Raw genomic sequence first — 23,765 nt, 5'->3', positions numbered from 1 at the left:
GTTGAGGGAATAGAGGCATGACAACTAATCTATGGAACAACCTGCCCTTGCAAATGAGAGATTCAGAGACTGTTGATTAATTCATTTTAAGCCTTTAAAAAACCCACGCTTTCATGAATTGGGCGTTACAGGGTTGGGACTTCTTCGCCTGGTGGTTCAGAGGTCTGAAAGGCATTGACTGCAACCCTCATCGCCACTTATGTCCTTTCAGAAAATAAACTTGGCTTTAAGTGTTTTGTGATAGGCGGGTATTTAAGGAATATTGGTAAATGGCCTGTACCTGGATTGTGTTTTATCAAGTCCAGAGGACCCCAAAGCGCTTCTCACCAAGGACACAATGACTTAGAAGCTTGGAGTGAGGGTTCAAACCAGCAACCTGTCGACTACAGGACAAACCTAGCTCCTTGTGCCGCTGGTGAACGGCACTTCTGTCGGTTTGCCAGTGGACTGTTGGGTGTTTTGCGGATTTTCACACTGTTACCAATGCAAGAGCGTCTTACTTTGAAGAGAAGCTGAAGATTGTCTACAAGTCACTTTCAAAAGCTGTTTTGAGATTAATAGTCATTCTTTGACTGCGAAACCGTGCTGCAAAGTTATTTTGGGACACTGTGAGACCTCTTCAGGAAATTGTTCACTGAAAAGATAGCTGGTTTGTCTCTGTTTTTTTTAATTGAATTTAATCAGTTACTATGTAATCTACAGATCAGAGGAAAATGTCATATTTATCTCTGCCCAGGTACCATCAGCTATACCCTTTTTTCACTTCCCTTGGTAAGCGAAAATTCTCATTGCTTTAAAAGGCTGCAAATCTGATTTTATAGCCGAAACCGATCAGCTTTCTGATAATAAACCAGGTGCTGTGAGGGCAGCTAGGGAAATAATGCTACATCTGAAACCGTGGCAATATTTCCCAGATGAACTCACCGGAACAGATTTGCATATGAAACTGGAAAACAAACACCAGAATGGATAGGTTATTATTTTAAAGATATCTGTTTAAATGGTATATAGTCAGATATTAAACACACATATGATTTGAAAATATAAGGCCATAATATGTTATTTTTCTTAAAGCTTATACTTTTGTTTGGCTTGGATTTATGCACATGTGAAACTGTGTTTATGTTTATATTCACGCTTAGGTACTCAGGAACTATTTGTCCAGCATTTGGAAAAATCAGGAAAACTAACTAACAAAAACAAAGAGAGATATAAAGAAGCAGGGGAGCTCTAAAGGCAGCTGACATATTTAAAGTTCAATATAATGAAAAAAAAGTTTTAAAACGTGTAAACTGTAGCGTGCTAGCTTTGCTAGTAGTATTTCATCCACTTTACCACTATAATTCATGATCCTTGAATTATCTGCACACTATCCAGACCTGCTTTCTTAGCCCTTAAAGCCCGGTAGGTCTTAGGGGCAATTTCCACCTGAAATTACATGTCTGATATAAATTAAGAACAGCTCCAAATGTATACATTATAAATGTAACATTTAGGTTTTGTGTGACACTAAGGCATTAACGAATATTCAAGTGGAACCACTATTGCAAATGTCTCTATTTCTGATTTATAGGTGATTAAACCAAGGAAATATCCAATTTTCCTTGTCTCACCTAAATATTTTTCAAAATAAACACTGCAAAACTACACGAAAACCCTTATGAAAATACAGGAGAAGCCTTTGACTTTTTATATCCAAATCTTGACAATAGCTGCAGCAAGAGGCGGACTTCTGATTTTGGCACAGTTTATCCAAATGTGCCAAAACTGTTCCAAATGTGTTTTTCACCTTATAAAAACGCAAATAAAAGTGCTGATTTCCATTTTAGGACTTCTTTTGCACATGAAAAAGCTTTTGGTATTAAGATTTACCCTGTGTTTCATCAACATGTATTATTGTGCACAGCATAAATCAATAAAATGAAGAGAAATGCCAGAAATCATGACTCATATCTGTTTAAGAAACGTCTGCATTGCTTTGGTGATTTTGAGAGGAGAAAAAAACCCAGCTGCAGAATGTTACATTTTAATTGATCACAGCTGCAGCTTGTCAGAAAGTGCTCGTGTTACTGCGCACTTCCCTCACAGTTTTGTCAGCCCCGTTGCTCAAGGTGATTACAATATGAACACAGCTGGAAGAGAAACGTGCTGTGTCTTGTTTAAATGGTAGGACTCTCTAGTTTTTAACACTACAGACCTTGGTAAGCATTTTTCTGAGAGGCAGCAATGTTTGATAGACAGATAAATGGTATTTTGTGTGATTAAAATGCTGTAAAACCAAAAGTATTTGTTTAAAATAAAAATGTTTTATAAACATTAAAGCCTCCTCCTTGGAGGTATTTAGGAAGAAAAAATGTGTTTCTAAACTACGTTTAAAGCCTGATAAAATGGGTGTGGTTCTGCTTGGGCCGAGATCCGGCCAGATGGGTTTAAGTAGACAATCGCTCATTGAGCATATAATGAAAAAAATGGGAATCAAGTTTTACCCCACAAACTGGATAATATAATAATATAATCTGTCAAAGTTTAGTAGGATGACCTGAAGAAAAGGACCTTGATTACGTACAACTGCATATTTAGCTGCCTCGTTAACTCCACTACTGTACATGGAGAAGCTTTGAACAAATCATGGATGCATTGATAAGTAAAGAGTAAAACGTTGGTTATGATTACCTGAATAGAAACTCGTCAAAAGGCACACAACCTTAATCTCATCACAAGGAGAAATACCGATGACATTTTCTGTTTTACAGCCTATTATGTAAATTGTGTATTTGCTTATTTCAAAAGGGCAATTTTCTGTCATAGGTTAAAAATGAGGTCAGGGTTAGAAATACAACAAAGTCATTATGCTCAGAGGTATTACCTATCACAAAAGGAGGTAAACCATGTAACCAATTTCTTCTGTCTAAAACCATACCTGATATACTCTCAGCAGTGCTGTTAATACTTCACTGGTGTTTTTTCCACAGTGGCTGTTTGTAGTCAGACCAAAATCTGAATTTTTTTTCTTTATGTGCTTTTCATTTATCAAAGTGAAAATAGCAAACATACAGGGTTATTGGGAGTTGAAGAACATCGGCTAGTTTTTATAGTTGGACAGAAAGTAGTAGAGTTGAGACTACTCCTTGCAGGAGAATGAGCGCTGCTTTCTTCATGACTTTGGAGGATTTCAAAAACAATATATTTTGACAGGTTCTGCAGGAGGTTGCAACATCACTCCCAGTCGTTAGCGTGTAATTCATCTGTCCGTGCGTGTCTGTCACATGTGCCTCATTTACTCCACCGCGAGTGAATGAGGCACAAAATTGTAGAGGCAGAAATGTCATAGTGTTGAGAAAATAATATAAATACCATGATCGTATTTTTTTTCATGAAAGGATACGGTATAAACCAGGTTTTTATAGGGAAGGTAACCTTAAATATTCATAAAATAAAAGTGATTGAATTATTAATTTGACCGTCTGTGGGGGTTGCAGGGATCGTTAAAGGAGTGGGATGCCCCTCCAATATAGATTTGGACCTGTCTGAACTTTGATGGACCTAACAGCAGCCATATGACTATTCCAAACTGACTATAAAGAAGACATTTAGCTAAACTGCAAATCAGTCAGTTGAAAAATACAGCTAGATACATTTACATACAATAAAACAACTTTATCGTAACTTCTCCATCTTAACCTCTATCTTACTTGATGACATGTCTACTACTAATCCAACAGAAATATTGCCAGGAATAAGGTTTATACACCAGCATTAGCTGGAATGCTTATACCGTCTTGAGCTTGCATGACAGGTACAGTTTGTGAAAGTAGACTGAAATACCTATATTAATGAATAAATTGTTTATGAAAAATTATAAAAAACTCATTGTGGAAAAACTGTAAAGGCCTAAAAGTTAGGAGAAGGATTTTGTTAATCCTTTCTGTCTAACCCCGTTTAGAGACAAATAAAACCAATTTACTAGAGAAATTTGTTTAAAAAATTAGGGCACCTGAGGTGTGAACTTAGGAAAATTGCAGGGAAAACCTAAAAAACAGAACCACTTGGAAGGAGTGCAATGTTTTGTGAACCATTAAAGTCTGAACTGTGTCTCTGGCTCTAAGTATCTGAAGGTTGTCCAAATGGCACAAAGATTATTTTTGTTTCAGTAGGGGCAACATTTATGGACATTATTAAAACAGCACTGTGTAACTTTTTACCACTAGGGGACGCTAGACCTGTAACTTCCAGGTTCAGCGCCCATAAAGGCTGCTGGCAACACTGCGCTGTCACAAAATTAAACAGTCTCCCTCCGTGTTTTGGAACCTGATAGCAGAGCAGCAGATTGAGAAGTCATGGAGTTACTTGTAAAGATGAGGCCACATTAACCCCTCTAGATCAAATCCTGCAATAAATAATATTTGTTTATTGCAAAACTGTCTCTCTGATATCAAGCAGTGGTTGTCTCAAAATCTTCTCCACCTAAATGACTTTAGGTAAAACTGATTACATTCTCTTTAGTTCTAAATCTCGTCGGGCCCCAAGCCTTGGTCCCATACCCCCACCTTTTACTTCAGCTGGGAAAAACCTAGGTGTGATTTTTTTTTTTTTGACAGCAGGCTTTTTTCAGCTAAGACTCCTATCAAAAGTCAAGGTAAATTTGGAGATGGGCAGCCCACACGGAGAACCGATATGCACGCTGTATATTAACCTGAAAAATCCTTTCATTTAAGCTAATACTCAGGTCAAAACGTACACAGTGCTGCTTTAAAAAAAAAATTGCATAAAAGTTATAAATAGTAAGAAAAAATAGTAGAAGACATAGCACCCATCTCTTAAAACATGTTGGTATTTGAATACTTTAAGTACCAAAAAGTATGCAGAAGTCCAAAGAAGTGGTGTATAAGCTGAAGTGTGCAGTAAGCAAATATTAGTTAATTACACTCAGTTACCTTTACTTGAATAATAAAAATAATAATACTTAAGTGATGGTAATCTTACTAATTACCCACATAAGACAAGAAAATATACTCCATTTAAAGTAATATCCATATATATATTATATTCGGTACATATCCAGCTGCAAATTTAGTCCACAATACTAGTTATCTATATATTATACTCATAGGACAAATCTATCAGTAAAATTCTGCCTATAATAGTATGTATCTCTATATTTATTCAGTAATAATCCATGTCCTGTACATATGGAACCATTGTTTATCCTGCACTTGCTGCTATTGCACTTCTGGTTAGACCTAAACTGTATTTCGTTGCCTTGTACCTGTAGCTTTGTAATGACAATAAAGTTGAATCTAATCATCTAATCTAAAAGAGAAAGAGAAACGCTATCTCTGCAGTTTGAATGCTTCAAACATTTTTTACAATTAAAACTATTGGTTTGATAAGTGACTTTCAGAAAGTAAAAAGAAAAAAACACATATTTTATCCTGACGACAAAGCTTTCAGTAATAAAATATATATATTTAAACATTTCTTTATACTCACCCCTGTCTGTTGAGGATGCTCTGAGCCTGCTGCTCTATGAATAAATCTCCAGGTGAGATGCCGTAGCGTGTGGAGGGCAAAGATGCACGGCGGGCTGTGCGAGGGGAGCTAGGCACCGCAGCGATGGTGTAGCTCCTGGTGGAGGCGGGGCTCTGATCTCGGTGGGACGAATCGTGTTGCTGGGTGTGCTGCCTCTGTTGTGGCTGAGGCTGATGCTGCTCCTGCATCTTGCCTCTCGATGTGAACGAGCGTTCCTGAGCCCCAGCTTGCCGATGATTCTCCACATTCATCACTCTCTCCTGCTCTGAGAATCTGCCAGGCCTTTCTTGGGCTGGGGGAGGAGCTTGGTTCGAGTGGGCATGCCTCGGTTGGGCTGCAGGGGCAGGATCCGGGTGTGTTGTCATGTAAACCCGACCCACTCCAGAGCGGAAGGGTATCCTCGGTTCCTGTCCATGTGTCTCCACCTCTGTTCTCTCTCTGTCTCTCCTGGAGGTGACCTGGCGGTCCGAGGTGTCCGGCTCACGCCGGGAGCGGTACCGCGGTGTGTATTCGGTGTCTGCCTCTTGGTCCAGGAGGATGCCATAGCGTTCTGACAACTGGCGCCGACGCTCAGCTTTGTAGCGAGCGATGCGTTCGGCCTTGGAGCTGAGGTTGGACGGGGGACCTGATGTGGGTGTGGATGAGGTGGATAACGTCACTGGATCAACGTAAACCACAACCGGCTCTGGGCGTCTGCTGCCATTGCCACCTTTCACCTGAGGCGTTCTGTCTGGAGAGGTCACCTTCTTCTGCGGCGGCTCCATCTCCTCTCGGCTGTAGCGCCTCACTGGGATAAACAGTGGAAATGCTTCATTGTCTTCATTCTTTACCAGCTCTTTTGCAAGTCTTGTTACTCTGCTAGCTAGTTTCTTGCATGTAATCAACATGTTAGCTGACCAATAGATAAACTGTGGAAAACTTTGCTACGCAGCAGAGTTTATGGCTAACTCTGTCAAATCTATGTGCCCAGCTAACGGGTCCAAATCAGCCCCCTACCACCACCTGTGCTTGACAACGGAAATGAAAATTTTTTACTTGAATGTTGGTTGGTTTTCTATAAATATGGTGCTATGTTTAGACGTTTCAAACTTTTAGTCGAATACAAGACAACAAAACAACCCCCCCACCTAATAATTAGCAATGTATAGTGAGCTGAAAAATGGGAATCCCAGGTAGAAGAAATAGCCTAAAATTTACTGACACAACTTTGAGAGTTTATTGCATGAAGGAATGTCAATACCACTTTTAAATGTAAAGAAAGACTGAAAGAATTGAATTTATTTCATAAGTATGTATATTTATAGCGCTTACCCATCCCACGAGGCTCACAGGGGTCTGAACCACGGGTGTATCGAGGTGGATCTTCTTCCAGCATCCTGTTGGCTACTAAGCCACCTGGCACCAGAGCAGGTGGCGCTTCAGTTTCAATTCCTTCTAGTCGTCGCGCTATCCTCTCTTTCCTATAGGAGACAAAAGTCAGTGACTGTCAGCCAGCAGCAGCCGAGCTGTCCAAGTCTTGAGAAGAGGTTGTCAAGGTGTTTGGTGCTAGTGTAGTTAGTGCTACTCTGAAAAAAAACAGAGATGACTCCCAGTTTACACCAAATCCCCTGAATTCCTCTCCTAAAACAACGCCGAGCTGTATGTAAACATAACTGGTGCTGGGGGAAAAATCAGCTTACAGTCCAAATTCAGCTGCCTGCAGCTTTCAACCAGTCAAAACGCTGCTCAGCATGTGGGATGCTGTGAGACGTTGGTACTGTGGTGAGGAGGAGTCCCTCTGACCAGAGGGGATTTCCCAACAGTTGTCTTTATGGTGCATTCAGGTGCATCTAGTGCACTAACAAGTCTAGAGGGATTTAACCCTTTTTTACTCTCAAATGTCTACACAGTTTATTTTTTTTAAATCCTAAACAACAACGCTGAGCATTTTCAAGTGGTTTTATTGATGAATAATTCATCCATCCAGCCATCCATCCATTGGCCACATCATCTATCCTTTATTAATGGAAAATCCAAAAACAAACCCAATCTTCAACCAGTTCTACAGTGGCCACTTTGTATTTGTTTCTCTTGATTGAAGCAAGCCCAAAATGCCCAAAATGTACCAAACTGGTACTGTGAAATATGCAATTGAACCGTAATTTTTAAACCAAATTACATACCAAATCATAATTGTTTTGTACAGTTACACCCCCAGTTTGATGCTCACCTGTTCATTTCCGGATCCTTGGAGATTGAGCTCTCAAAGTACTTTTTCAACTCCGACACTAAAAACATGAAACATGGTTTTTACACATTTTAAGAGTCATAAGAAAAAAAATGCTAAGAATAAGCAGTTATTTGCTTTATGCGGTGTTTACCAATACACACCCTTCGGAAGAACAAACAGAAGTTTTGCATCTGTGTCTGAAACACTCTTGACCAAGTTGGTCTTGTCTTTGAAGGAATAGTCACTCTGAAAACTTTAAAGCAAAAGAGAGAGTCAAAAACATTCAGATTATCACTGATTAAGCAAAATTAAAATAGGCATATCTTTGTAATTAATAAGGATTTAATCGCAGGAACTAATTACAATTAATCTATTACCTAATTAAAAATCATCATGCTCAAATTATATAAAATAATACCCTCAGCAAGTAAGAATTACTGCTTTTAACCAGATCTGTTGAACCGGAAGTGGAGAATACACTGATGTAGATTCCCAGTCATCCAGACATGAAAATATTGTGCTTTAGTAAATAATAACTGGGCTTCTCTTGTTCCTTGAAGACGTTTCACCTCTCGTTTAAAAATCTTCTTCAGTTTTTTCAGGTCAAACATTTTCAGGAAACAAGGGGAGAACAAGGGTTTCCCCAATAACCTGTATTAGTAACTTTCTTTTATTTATAACTCTTCTTTAATTACTCTCTTATCTTCCCTAATTATTTCACTGTATATTTGTTTCAGATGACCACATCAACTTCTGAAAGGAAACTAGCAATCATTCATTTCTTGCGGCTTGTGTGTCACAGATCTCTACAAAGGATGAACAATGTATCTCTATTGGAAACTTCCAACTTAATGCTAGTGCATGTTACCACAGGCCATTTATTTCAGGTTATTCTCCCAATCTTTGAAAGATGAAGGCACATATGATTTCATAATCACCACTAATAAGTAACAGTTGACATTTCAATATGTTTTAATGCATATTTGGTCAGAGAAAGTGTGTTAAATAGGAATAAGTTGGATATGTGTTTTTTGTCGTTGTTTTAAAAAGACCATCAGTGGCTTTTATTTATGCAGCAAAGAATCTATTGGTTGAAAACTGAAGAAATCAGAATCAGAAATACTTTAATAATCCCAGAGGGAAATTACAGTTAAATGAAATATTTTTTTCTTTTTCTTACCTTAGAGTTTCTGTTGGTAGAGAGGTTGAGCTGGAAAGTTTTGTCGAAACTTTAGATCCCAATCCTGAAAAGAGAAACAGGAGGCCGTTCTCAGTAATAAATAATCTAGACGACCGCTTTCAGTTCAGTGATGCAGACATTTCAACAGCCACGCTAAATTTAGCAATCAAAATGCATTAATTTTAAATGTAGCTTTAATACCGCAAGTCAATTTTCAGAAAAGTTAAAATTGGTCACCAGAACCAATGAAATACGGAAAATAATAATCACCATATTACTGTAATTACATTTAATTTTATTTATTTTTTGCTAGTAGAATCCTGCCTTCATTAACATGTCATCAGACTCTTTCCCAACCTTACTGATATCGGCATTTATTGATATAGCTATTCATTAAATTTCTAAGTTTAATAATCAAGGCCCATCATATATGTTGTTGTGGGTAATGTTTGCCATTTTGAAAATGTAGTAGCTATCTAAATGTTGCACCCAAGCATTATTTTGTAGTTGCAATATAAGACATTCTGATATGGTAATATTAGATCTTATATATAAATGTTGTTGTTTTTTTGTCTAGTAAGCATCTTATAGCTCCGTGTCTAACATAGCGCTGTGGTGGCCAGTCAACTGCGACTGCTGAATTCATGTTCCAAGTTTCCTTATTGTAACAAATTAACTTAATTTTTAAACTGGGAAACAGAAACGGGTCCAAAACGCAACAATTAATGTTTAACATTTCTGATGAGAAAGCGGATGGTGAAATCATCGCTGCTGCAGCGAAGAAACAAATTTCTCTTTTGTTTCTTTTATTCTTCTTCTATTCCTGTAACCTGTGGGTTTGCCCGTTCAAACATTTCGTCCGCTTCGCCTGCTGGTGGTCAGAGGGTCCAGTGGTGCCGACAGTCCGGCCATTTACCATCGCCCACCTTTTTTGTTAGAGCTACGCTGCAGATGGGTTGGTTGCTATTAGAAAACCAGTCAGTGACAGAACCTGTACTGCAAAAACAGAGTTAAAAATAAGTCAAATTGTCTTGGAATTAGTGCATTTATCCTTGATTTGAGCAGCTAAATAAGATTATCTGCCAATGGAATGAGTATTTGACCCCTAAACTAAGATAATTAGATATACTGCACCTGAAATAAGATGATAGAGATGAGTTGTTCCTATTTTAAGTGCAAAAAATCTCAATCCCTTGGCAAACCATCTTGTTTACCTGCTCAAATCAAGGACAAATACACTAATTTCTAGAATATTTGACTTATTTTTAGTTTTGTTTTTGCAGTGTGGGTTCAAGTGCTATTAAAATGTTCCTGATTGTCAATATTATCTCCTCTCTGTTGCGTTTGTAGCCTCAGTGCACAGAACCAGGGGTTATGATTGTAATCAGAGAACTGGCAATTGTTGCTTTGTTTCTTTGAGGTGAAGTTGGAGGAAGTCCTCCTTCGTTATTTCATCTCTGTGTGCCGTGTCCTTATAACGCTCACATGTACAGTACATGTACCCTGAGCACAATGCTGCCACCACCATGCTTCACAGCTGGTAAAGGGTTTTCATTTGATTCCTGTATTCGTCTTATGGTTATTTTTGTCTCCTTTGACCAGGAAAACCTTTCTCCACAAGGTATTTTACTTTTTCATGTGGGCAGCTACAAATCTCCAAGGTGCTGACGATCTTCGAGCAGAGGCTTCTTTGTCGGTCACTACACACTCAGTCTATATTGATGTTAAATTGGACATAGTGCTCCAATTAGACTTAGACTTAGACAGCTTTAATTGTCATTTTGTATGCACAGAGTGCGTACAGAACGAAATTTCGTTTGCATACAGCTTGAAATGCACTGTTCCTTGACATTATAACCAGTTTTCTTTCTCCTAATGGGACAATGTTGTCATCAGGAGGAAAGCTTGGACCCAACTGTGTTCTTAAGCAGGACAGTGATCCCAATTTGACCTTTTTAAAAAAAAAAAAATGAAATCCAAATTATTGAATTTCAACCACAGCAAAAGTCAAATAGATTTTATGTTATGTGTAATCTTACGCCTCACTATCAGTCAGAAAAAGTTCCCAGCTGATAGCTGACCCTTTAACTCTTATGTCACACCCAGGAGACAGGTCATATTTCTGCTTCAGACGCCTCCAGAGCCCCGCTGACTAATTTTGGCCTCCAGTGACCGTGTGGCCAAACACTGCAGCCGCCTGCGCAGCAGAAACATCCACATTTGGGGTGGCAGAAGCAAACAAAATCCCAAAAAAAGCAAGATTTTATTATTTTTTCCTGTGTCAGCACTGCAAAAACGGAACTAGAAATAAGTAAAATGTTCTTAAAATTAGTGTATTTGTCCTTCATTTGAGCAGGTAAATAAGATGATTTGCCAATGGAATAAGATTTTTTGCACCTAAAATAGGAACAATTTATCTCCGTCATCTTAATTCAAGTCCAGTATATCTAATTATCTTATTTTAGGGGTCAAAATACTCATTCCATTGGCAGATAATCTTATTTACCTGCCCAAATCACGGATAAATACACTAACTTTAAGAACATTTTACTTATTTTTTAGATCCGTTTTTGCAGTTAGGGGTCTTGCTTGGACTTATTAAACATATTAAAATGTTACTTTTATGAGAGGTTAATGGTGGGGTGACTTCACAAATGAACCTCCAACGGTGGAAAGCCCCCACATGCAGAAGCCGGTTCAGCTTCCCTTGGAAACGCCTGAAGGTCGCCAGCCAAACAAACAGCACAAGGTTCAAGACAGACGTGGCCAAAAAGCAACGTAGGCCTAAAGTCGGCACAAGAAGAAGGATTTTCTAATGATATCCAGAGCCGCCGGTCAGACTCTGTCAGCGCATTCGACCAGATTTTTCTGCAACATGAACCGCTCTAATTTCCAAATGATCCAGAAAGCAGTAAGATATCAGCACTCACTTAAATTTAAGAGTAATATTACTCAACTTAAAGCAAAGACTGATAAAATTTGGTGATGATTTATGTCCTCAACTGAAAGAAAGCTTTCTGCCCATCTCTCTAACATCCGTAAAATTCTTTAAGCATTCAAAACAAACCAAGTTTAAGTGACGTCTGTCTCCGCTGGTTCCCTGTCTAAGCTCATCCAACAAAGCAAAAACATGAACCTGGATCCCAAACCTACTGTTCTGCCAAAATCAAAGCGGAGAAGAAGCCAGGTCAGTGGTTCCTCTTTCCACAGGCCTTACCTTCCCTGCAGGGCTGCACATGGTTCACATGGAAACTAGAGATCCATGGGTTTCGAAACATGTTTAAATAGGCGGACTGGAGGACGGCCTGCTGCTGGGACCCCGTTAGCTCACAGTGGCGGCGAGGGCAGTGACCGACGACGGCGGCAGCGGCGGAGATGAGCACAGCGGACAGGTAAAGACGGAGGTGACACACACCCACACACTGCTAGAGAGAGAAAGAGAGAGGGAGAGCCTGAAAGCAAGCTGCAACCCACACAGGCTGGGAGTCGCACCAGACTGTGTGTGTGTGTGTGTGTGTGTGTGTGTGTGTGTGTGTGCGTTTGGGCAGAGATGGATAGAGATAGAGAGAGAGAGACAGCACAGCAGGGTGTTAAAGCAGCTCAGGGCCCCTAATCAGATTACAGGCAGAAATTAGCCCTGATGATAAAAACTCTGGAAGGGGATTGGAGGAGGGTGCCAGCAGAGCTGCAGGGGGTGCTTTGGGGTCCAGGGCTACTGGAAATCAGACGGTTGCTTAGCACAATTCGGTCAGCAGAACCAGGGAACTATTAGATTCCTCCCCCCCCCCCCCCCCCCCCCGAAAAATCAGACCACATGTTTGGACGGGAAATTCCTCTGAGATGCTGGCATACAGCTGTTGTCTCCTGGATTATAATCCCACTGCTTTATCAGGAGTGTCACTGCTTTAAGGTTTTTGCTCTCCCGGGACATGTGAAGGTTTTCCCCTCTTTTCTCTCTTCTTAGTCAGAAGTGAGACAACACGTACAGCATTAACGTATTATTTGCCCCACGTTTGATGTCTTTTTTTTTAAAATAATACATTTCATAATGTCCCAGTGAGTCCCCAACAAGAAGATCTTGCCTTAAAACCATAACCAGGAAAAAAAAAAGGTAATTTTCGTCCAGAGTGTGTACATTCTTCCCGCTTTTCTCCCAAAATTCCCGTTTTCTTCCAAAAGGCCAAACAAAAAGCAAAAAACATGGCATTTAAGTCTGGATAAATCAACCTTCTCTGTAGGGTTAGTCAATGAAAGGTCCCACTGACGAGTCCAGACAGCCACTGGTTTGCCTCGCAGTGACCAAGGCGCACTCTGCTAGCGGGGAAACCAAACACTGTTGCACGAAAAACATCAAAGATATACACAAAAAGCTGGGGGAATTAAGGGACAGCATGTCGACAATGATCTGAGCTGAGTACGTTCTGAGGGTACTGACAAGCACACTGCAAAAACAGAACCAAAAATAAGTAATATTTTCTTAAAATGAGTGCATTTGTCCTTGATTTGAGCAGGTAAATAAGATGATCTGCCAATGGAATAAGATTTTTGCACTTAAAATAGGAACAACTCATCTCCATCATCTTATTTCAAGTGCAGGATATCTAATTAACCTTATTTTAGGAGTCAAAATACTCATTCCATTGGCAGATAATATTATTTACCTGCTCAAATCTAGGACAAAAACACAAATTTTAAGAACATTTCACTTATTTTTAGATCTGTTATTGCAGTGCAGGAGCACTACTGGGTCCTTTCCTTAACGTCCCGGGAAGAAGTGATGACAAGGCGGTGTGGGAGGAGATTACCTCCTAAATGGAGAGCAAAGCTTCTGCCAGCAGAGCGGGGTCAGAGAGGACCTGTCAGACTGATCTAAATGTATCATGTATACCGCTGTCAAGGTAAATTTACACTACAAAACGAAATAAACGGGATTAGACAGACACAGGCTGGAGTTCATCTTATTTGTGCTTGATCATTATCTGAAGCAATATTTTTATCTCTAGTCAAGAAACAGGTTTTAATGAGGGCCCTAGTCAATAAGGGAGTCCAGCAATCTATCCTTCTGCCCTCTGTTCCTCATCTATATCCATCTTTTACGCAAGTATTCCCGCTGCTATCTTCATTTTCATCATTTCAATTCGTCTTCAGTTCGCCGGAAACATGAGTTCTAATCTAGTCCCCTTCAAAATGAGTAAAAGGGACCAAATTAATTCTGTAAACAGACGAACATGTAATGTTCATAACGACAAGCAAATAAAGTTCACTGTTATAATGGTTTACGGCCTGCAGAGAAACAACCTCAACTATACTTTAATGGAACAAACAACAAGTTTATCTTCATTAAGTTGCAAAAATCAAAACAAAACAGTGATTAATGGTCTGCCTTTTTAACTTTATACTGCTTAATACAAATGCAAATGTTATACAGATTCCATCCAGCCATGGGGATTCCTAATTGGTTCACTGTTACCCCCAAAAAACCCCTGGGTTTTCCATAGCTGTTGCTTAAGGGCCTCGGTTACATTTTAAGTTTCTATGATTTAAATGGCAAACATTTTTCATTAAAAATGTCAGTTTACACTCCTCTTGGTGTGAATATATACATTTTCAACCTGAAAAGGCCCAGAAAATTATGCTTTGTACTCTGTTGAACCTGTTTCCTTTATTTAAAAAAAAAAGTCAGCAAAGGGGTTTCAATATGGCTTTCTGATAGCTGCATGAAAAGTAAAGCACTGGATTGTTTTTCTGCAGAAACTGCATCATTCAACGGGATGAATAATGGAGATGGACAAAAGGTCAAATGTGGGTTTGCTGCCTGAGTTTTTATGTCAGTAATTCATTGGACATATTTAACTACCATGGGAAGTAAACTGATACAAAGGGATTAAAAAGATGGGTACAAAAACTGCCATAAGGTGGAATGAAAGGCAAATGGGAAGTCACAAAATGATCCAACAAAACAACAAAAACTAAAGCATCAGCAATAGAAAAACCAAGATGAACTCAAGTGAAACTTAAGATGTAAACAGGAGATGACGGACACCAGAAAGCAGCTCAAAACTTTAACAGAACGTCTCAGACTCCCACAATTTGCTACACTTGACCTGTAAATGGAGAGGATCTTTACCTTCATGACTGTAAATGACATCCCACACAGACTCAAGCACAGAACACAGAGTAACAGATTTTTCTTTTAGAATTGATTATTGAATTTGTAATTTATCGTTTACAGACACATTTGCTCACATCCCTGACAGATATGGGTTAAAACTTTGCTAAGAACATTGTTTCTGTTTAGAAATAAGCCAACAGACTAAAAAAAATATCATGAAAGGAGTACCAGTATTGTAATATATATATATATATATATATATATATATATATATATATATATATATATATATATATATATATATATATATATATAAAATTCATACATATCCAATACTCCTGGTAAATGGTACTGCGCCTTAAAATGATTTCCTCTTTTCCTGCAGCACCATAATCTCACACAGCAGAAAAATCCAGCCTTGGTCTTTGGTAACTGGAGGCGTGAAAAAGAAATCCCATTTTCAGGAACAACTTCTCTGAACACAGTCAAAACTTTTTTGGTGCTAATTATTTGTACGGTCTGCTTTCGCCAATGCCACAACAAGTAGTCTTCTCCCTTTTTGGTTTGAAGTTAATAAAACTACATGTATTGTTGGAGAAGATAATTTCTTTAATGTAGGGCTTTGTTGTTTATTTTTTTTAAAGCATAGTGAATAAAGAAAAGATCCCACTTCCTATCACATTATCAAATAAGTTTTATGCATCCAAAAGTCGGTCACATCTTGTTTTTGTTTTTTAACCAGAAGCTACAATGTTGTCCATTTAGGTGCATCCCGGCACTTACATTTTCAGAACATTTCCTCCACGTAGTCAAGAAAAACAGGTAATAAGGTTTATTTGGATCCAGAAAAAAAAGAGCTGCAGTGTGGAGTAGAGCATTATTTCGTTCACCATGTAGTTTTGGACATATTGTCACATTCCAGCCTCTAAAGTAAAACAGAGTTGATGATGGAGCTAAAAGCACAGGAACGTCCTGAAAGAAAACCTGTTAGAGGCCGACCTTCAGATTTTTATTTGTTAAAAAAATACATTTTTAAATGCATTCTTTTCATTCCACCTCACTATTATGCACTATTTTGTGTCAGTCTATCACTTTTAATTCTAATATAGACTTACGAATTCATGGTTTCATGGGGCAAGGTGTGTTGCAGATGTGTGCAGCATGGATGCCTTTTCTTGGCGCTGCCAAAGCCCATTTTATCCTGAAACTTTGATTTGAGGAAGTAAGGGCAGTTTTCATATAAAGGAAGTACGGTGATACACCTTGAAAGGTTCGCTGTGAATTAAAAAAAAAAAACGTAGGGAGCCAGGTTATCAGGATTTACAAACAAAAAGGTCCAAACTCAGCTGAATTTCTGAAGGTCAGGAGTCGTGCCGAGCTTCCCAGCTCAGACTCGATCACCTGAGGAAATGCTTTTATGTCGAGTCACGCGCGTATTTGTGAGGATGCTTTGCCTTGGGATGGTGACGGGATGTCCTGGGTGTTAGCTTTCATTGACGGGAGAATGACATCCTGCACCAAGACGTTGAAATGTTGGGAAAAGTTTTAGACTCTGTGGTCAAAAGACAGCTGGCTGTCTTATGAGGTCAGTTCCTCCAAAAAAACAAAGATCTTTGGCTTCAGATGGCAGATCTGCTGAATGATGAAGGGTGAATCGTTGGTGTTTTCGGTTAAATCATGGGAAAACATTAGTTTTATTCAAATTTAACGTCCTTTACTGTAAATAAGGGCTGCAAACGAGCAGTCGGATCAAACCTTTGGCCCGTCTGCTGATCATGTTGTCCAATGTTGTCATCAAAACATCCACTCACAGTCCATTTTAAATTTAGTCACTTGGACAGCTCGTCTTAGGTCTCATGCCAGTGTTGTTTACATCCAAGAAGTCTTATGAATGACACTCTGGCCTGTTTTGGACAGTTAAAAATAAAATAAAATAAAAAGAAAGAAGCTATAAAAGCAGAGAAGACAGAGGGCGTTTGGAGGAACGAGTGGGAGCTGTGGGCAGTGAGGAGGAGTCACAGGACAGATAGTTTGGGATGACGAGCTTAAAGAGGGGGATGAGAAGGAGAGCGGGAAAGAAAACGAGACGGAGAGAAGGCCCTCCGGTAAACACGGCCGGCCGGCCTGACGGGGCGACCTCTCTGCGCGGCAGCCACTCACAACACACGTTGCCTTATTAGGGGCGTTTACGGGGCGCTCAGGCAGACGAAGGACGTGTGGGGGCTGTGCATGAAAGAGGGTGGGGGGGTGGGGGGGGGGTGAGAGAAGGCATCACAAACAGGAGACGAGAAAACTCCAGAGGTCGGTCTGGGCTGAGCCTGCATCCTCCACCAGAGTCAGTGGGTTTACTGCAGGTGGTTTGAGTTCCTCACACTGTTTGACTCTCGTTATCCTCGATGGTTGGAGTGCGTGGGTGCGATATTTATTATGAATAAATAATGATTTAATTAGCTGTTTTTGAGCTATCCAGTGAAATGCGTCCATGTGCAGAACTCTCTTGAATGTTTTTTTAAATGGTTTCCTTAATAGCTGCGCATCTCTGCAGCTCCTCCAGAGCTACTACAGCAGGGGTTCCCAAAATGGGGGCCGGGACCCCACTGGAGGTCACTAGACACCTCTTGTGGGGGGTCCTCAAGATGATTTGATGCTGATGTGCTAAAAAGATTTAGTATTTCTCTTTTTTTGCAAAACCGATACAGAAGTATAACTTTACAAGACATTGAAAAATACAACTTTATTTGCATAATTTTACGACTTTATTCTCATCATATCATGACTTTGTTCTCATAATTTCCTCCCCCAAAAACATGAAAAAAAAGAAGGGGGTCACCAATCTCTGGCGCTTTGTTTTTGTGGGTGGCGGGCTGAAAGGTTTGGGAACCCCTGGCTTCTTGGCAGCTTCTCTGATGGCTGCTAATATTATTCCTGTAATCAGATAAATTGAACATTGCCCGCTGAGTGCTGGTGAAGATTCTCAGTTATCCAGGTCATGGTCATTCCAAAAAAAGTAAAAAACAAAGCAACTGGACTTGTTTACCGTAGTTGAAGATGTTTCGCTTCCTCTCCAGGAAGCTTTTTCAATTCAAAATGTCAGGAGTAATGTGGAGTACCAAGCTTTATACTACTGTCCAAACAAAGGCCGGTTGTATTTGCATGTTATCTAAGCCATTACAAGGCCTTTGTCTTCAACTACGGAAAACAACGTCTTCAACTACGGAAAATAAGTCCAGTTGGTTTGTTTTTTACTTTTTTTGGAATGCCCGCTGAGATGGTTGCAGCTTGTGTTGCCGCTTTATGACCTGAGCCTGCTTTGAGCGTCTCCCCATTATCTCTGACCTGTCTGTTGAGCTCCTTCGTCTTAATAGCGCCGTTTGTTGGCTGATGTTCTCAAAGGAGCCTCTGCGGTTTTCACAGAACAGCTGGATTTCTACTGAAATCATGTGCAGGTGTACTAGTAAGATGGCTTTCCAATGCTATTGGTTGCACAGGATTTATTTAGGGGTATCAGAGTGAGGGAGAGAATATATAAGCGCGTACCACAAAGATTTTAATTTTTAAAACGTGTTTGAAACCTTCCAGTTGTTAGAGAATCTGTGGAGTGAGCTGAAGATCAAAGTTTTTAACGGATTATTGAGAAGGGTATAAATCATTTTTTAAATGCTGTTTTCCAATAAACTGTAAATAGAAAACGATGAATCACATTTTCTTTCAATTTATATCAGTTTTATGTTGTTGTGTTAATATTTGAGAGATGATTGTCAACTTCATGGTTGAAGGGATAAAAAAACATATCTGCCTTGAGTATGAATAATGTTGGGCTTAACTGTATATAATACTTCTTGTTTGTATATTACTTGAGAGATTCCTAAAATATGTTGAAAATTGAGGCTGTAACGTCACAAAATGTGAAAACTTTCAAGGTTTCTGATTACTTTTTCCAGGCGCGACTATTGTAATGCTGTTAATCGTTTCTTCTCCTTCCTCATCTGCAGAAGGTCCAAATTGCAGCAGCTCATTTACAGACAGACGCCACAAGGTTATTATTTCAGTAAAAGCCACGCTGGCTGAGCTTTACTTTATGCATCCAAATAACGACTTTGTGACCAACTTATTGCATTTTATCATCCTCCAGTCAGAGCACAAAGGTCAACATGACAGTTGCTTCCTAATTTCCAAATTAAACCTACAAAAAAAAGAAAAAACTGGACACCAAATGTGTCGTTGAGAAGTTAATTTATTTTACTACTTAGAATCGATAAGTGATATTTATTTATTATATAAATCTATTGAGTGATTCATATCCACATTTACTGTGCACATTTTCCTTCCACTCAACTTTTTATTAACATATGGCCCTCTGTGAATGGACTTGCTTGCCTTGTCAGGTGACAGTTATTGAAAATGATGCAAATGATGCTTGGTAACGACATATTCAACATGCTAATTGGTTTTTATGATACATTTATTGTAAAAGACCATGATTATAGATTGATCCAGAACTAGTTCATATCTTTACTGTGAACTTAGTTCTGAATCTTAAGGTTCTAAACTATGAACATGAATATGAATGAACTTTAAATTAGTCGCTTGATAAAGGTGAACCGGCATCTGCTGGTCTTATGTAATATTTACATTTTCAGCGAAACTGAAATTTGGGTTTTCTTTAACTTTAAGTCATATTCATTAAATTACAGGAAATATATTGGAAATATATCAATCTTTTTCTGATTGTTCAGTTTTACTAGCTCAATGATTCAGCTGAATTACTGAAATGATTTCACTCTTCCATAATATTCTAAAATGTTGAGAGGCTTCTGGGCATGGGGAAATTATCATTGGAAAACAGATAATAGGTTGTTGCAGCCATCTTTTCGCTCCTTACACACAGCAGTGATTTTTTTTTATTTTTATATGAACACCTCTGTTGGCTGTCAACTCGCTGCAGAGGAGCCAGTTTGTTATTCTGATTTACAAATCCATGCTCAGTCTGCAGCCAGCGTGCCGGTTTAGTCTTCTTCGTGTTACAAAAACAGCCTGATGTAGGTTATTCCTAAATGATATGATATATTTAACTGACAATATGCAATCTAAGATTTCCATGTGAAAAAAAGTGTATATTTTCCACTATTTACTGACAGATAAATGATCTTGCTTCATAATCTCTGTGCTCGGACCAGCCGAATCCTGAAGCAACCTTTCCTGGCATGCAATGATCCTCCTTCCTTACTCCAGCACTCTCTCTGTGTTTCTCCGGCCTCGTCTCTCCTCGGCACCGGCCTCTGCGCTCATCGACATCCATATAAGAGCAGAGCATGCAGATTTAAGCGCTGAGCGTCAGGCGGGCTTAATGCTTGGCAGACGAGGGGGAAGGCAGATCTGGATCTAAACAGGGAATTCCAGAGTAGATGTTTAAGCAGGGAGTGAGGAATGAAGGTCCCAGCTGTGCGGCTTCAGGCTCTCACTTGACCCCCACGCTCTCAGTGTGTGCATTTCTCTCATACGTGTTTGCATTCTGTGTTGTCTAACAGCAGCACAGGATCCAATAAAAGCATGCCAATACAGAGCTGAACGCAGCATCTAAAACATAAGTAAGGTTTCTCTAAATATCCCTATCATGATCCCAGATGATTTGCAGAGAAACGTGCAGCTAAATGCAGGTAAACATTATTCCAGCAGCTGGCATTAACAGCTAACCCTCCCTAAAATATCCCAATTCTCTGATAATTGTAGTGTGACTATAATTAAAAGTAAAACAGTATTCTTTTTCTTTATCTAGCCTTGATCTTGTAATATCCCTTATTAGTTGAAGCTTGGTGTTATCTTTATCATCGTAAGTAACCTGTCGGTAAAAACATGGACCGTCAAAACAAATACCAAAACAGTTCAGGATTTGTTTTTGAGGAAAAGTTTTAGATGCAAATGTCTGGTGACCATGTTCCTAAAAGTCTAAAACCCTTTGGTCAGATCGAGCAGGACGGTTCCTGGTGTTGCAGGTCAGAAAATGACTTTACCTGCACATGTGAGCAGTAATAAACAGGGAGACAGACTGATGACATACATCTTTTGTGTACCATCATATTCAATAAATTGGAATATGCATTTCTAAGAGGGTTGTTTGTCAGATCTAAAGTACTTTTTTTTTTTTTTTTTTTTACTTTAAGCTGGTATTAAACATACTTTTCGTTAAGCCCCCATTTCTGTATGCCAGATGTTGCTTTATTTATTGATGCAATATTCTAATCTTAAATGTTGTGTTTTTATTAGCTGCAGGTGGAAAAAAATCATAATAAACAAAAATAAAGGCTTTAAAACATCATCAGTCTGCGCTAATCTGTATATTCTGTTACTGAATTGAGTTACTGAATTAAAATAACTTTTCAATAATATTAAAATTTATTGAAAATGACTTTATATAGACAATATGCCTTATTTATCTCCACATTCCCATCTCATTGTGTCTAATTTGACCCAACAACGTATTTAACATCATGAATGATTTATTTGCCAAACCTATCAAATAGAAATAGTTCTTAAAATGTCAGCCTTAACCTTTTGGGGCTTGATAACAGGCCCATTTTTGTTTATTTTGAATTCTCCAACACCCTACAGAACACTGCCAGCATACATGTTCCTCCATTATGAAATACCAGAAAACTACAATAGCATGCTGCAGAATATCACCACCACTGATTTAGTTGCTTGTCAAGTTGATTCTCAAGACTTTATCAGAATCAGAATCAGACATACTTTAATAATACCAGAGCCAAATTACTTTTGTTACACGCTCCAGGTATACAAACATATATATATATATATATATATATATATATATATATATATATATATATATATATATATATATATATATGTATATATATATATATATATGTATATATATATATATATATATATATATATATATGTATGTATGTATGTATATATATATATATATATATGTATGTATATATATGTATGTGTATATATATATATGTATGTATATATATATATATATATATATATATATATATATATATATATATATATATATATATATATATATATATATGTATATGTGTATAACTATAGAGCCAAATAAAGTCATAAAATAGCAAATGGTCTTAATGTGCAAATGGTCCCACAACGGTAAATATGCTGAAGAAATGGCTAAACAATCAAATGACTGATGATACACTACTACTACTACTAATAATAATAATAATATTAATAATAATAACAGTAATAACAGTATAATAACAGTTATCAAAAGTAATAACTTGTGGTGTAAAAGTACATTTATTTTTCAAATTTCTGCCATAAAGTACACTACAAATCTTATTTTTCTGGTTTACTGATCTACAAAGCAGGTGTTCAAGCAACGCTGTATGTACAAGGCTGGTCCAACGTTACATGGGGCCTTAAACAGAATTTAATTTAGGGGCCCCTCTTTCTGTTGAGAACACCACTGACAGCTTTTCAGTCCACATTTGGGAAAAAACGTGGGAGAGGGGCCCCATTTTAATGCGCTGAGCAAAAAAGTCAGTCAGCGGTTTGCTGAGATGCATTTGTGCCCAAACTGAGTTGGCAAGGTTCACTTGCAAAATTCTTGAAATACAAATGGAATTTTAAAATGTTTAAACAAACCAGTTTTGATAGTTATTTTCTTATTCTATATAGAGGCATGGATAAATCACAGATGCAGCGACTTCAATTGATCCAGAAAGCAGCGGCTCGGCTTCTTGCAGGAACCAGGAAGCGTGACCATATAAGACCTTTACTGGCCTCTTTACATTGGCTGCCCGTCTTTTACCGAATAGATTTTAAGATTCTTTTATTAACTTATAAAAGGTCTTAAATGGATTAGCTCCTCCTTATCTTACAGACCTTTTAAAATTCCAGTCTGTGTCGAGAAGTCTACGTTCAAGTAACTATTACTGACAGTTCCTCGGACTCGAGTTAAGAGCAAAGGAGATCGGGCTTTCTCTGTTGTTGCTCCAATTCTGTGGAACAACTTGCCTCTTTAAATTAAATCTGCCCACAGCCTGCATCATTTTAAATCGCTTCTTAAAACTCATTTTTATTCTTTGGATTTAACAAATCCAAAGAATAACAAAAACATTAACATTAACAATTAACCAAACATTCTGTTTGGTTAATTGTTGTTGTTGTCTTTCTTGTAAAGCGCTTCGGTGCAGTTTTATACCTGTTTTTAAAGTGCTATATAAATAAATTAGACATTAGACATTCTCAGCGAACAAACATTCAAGTTCAAGCATGGATCTGATTGATCCCGCGAGGCGGCTCAGTTCGCTTCTGCCTGGGGCCGGCTCTGTTTACGCGGCTGCTTTTACGCTAAGTTAAGCAGCTGGCTAACAACACTGTTACGCCATTCAGCATAGCTGTGTCACAGTGGGGGTGAAAAGCGACGCTTGCAGATCTCCGGTGGGGGGGGGGGGGGGGGGGGGGGGGTCAACTGTGGGGGCCAGCCTGTAAACTTGTCTGCCTGTTTTGACGGGAAGCAGCAGGTGCGAGCCAGCGGCTCACGCCACAAAAACCAAACTGTGGTGGAAATGATGTTGGAACAACACGCAGGGCGCACAGCCGCGAGATCAGCTGCACCCACACACACCACCAAACAGCCATAATCTGCAGCCAGGAATGCTAATACCCCGGAGGTTACATGAGACATGAGGAGAGGGAAACTCTGGTGGGACACAATGTCAACTTACCAATTCTAA

At 38.8% G+C, this 23,765-nt stretch overlaps 1 protein-coding gene across 1 annotated transcript in view; it reads right to left on the bottom strand.

Moving 5' to 3' along the window:
- The window catches only part of LOC118556141 (supervillin-like), a 52,533-nt gene extending 40,255 nt beyond the window's left edge, over nucleotides 1–12,278 (bottom strand). The window contains exons 1-6 of the mRNA XM_036137788.1: nucleotides 12,136–12,278; nucleotides 8,919–8,982; nucleotides 7,900–7,991; nucleotides 7,739–7,796; nucleotides 6,841–6,989; nucleotides 5,491–6,316 (exon numbers count right to left, since the gene is read on the bottom strand). Coding sequence (XP_035993681.1) covers nucleotides 5,491–6,316; nucleotides 6,841–6,989; nucleotides 7,739–7,796; nucleotides 7,900–7,991; nucleotides 8,919–8,982; nucleotides 12,136–12,196 — 1,250 coding nt within the window. The 5' untranslated portion in view covers nucleotides 12,197–12,278. The remainder of the gene's footprint in view (nucleotides 1–5,490; nucleotides 6,317–6,840; nucleotides 6,990–7,738; nucleotides 7,797–7,899; nucleotides 7,992–8,918; nucleotides 8,983–12,135) is intronic.
- Nucleotides 12,279–23,765: the final 11,487 nt, after the last annotated feature.

The sequence above is a fragment of the Fundulus heteroclitus genome, chromosome 6 (genome assembly GCF_011125445.2).
Source record: "Fundulus heteroclitus isolate FHET01 chromosome 6, MU-UCD_Fhet_4.1, whole genome shotgun sequence".
Lineage (NCBI taxonomy): Eukaryota > Metazoa > Chordata > Actinopteri > Cyprinodontiformes > Fundulidae > Fundulus > Fundulus heteroclitus.
This window is presented reverse-complemented; position numbering and strand designations above follow the sequence as displayed.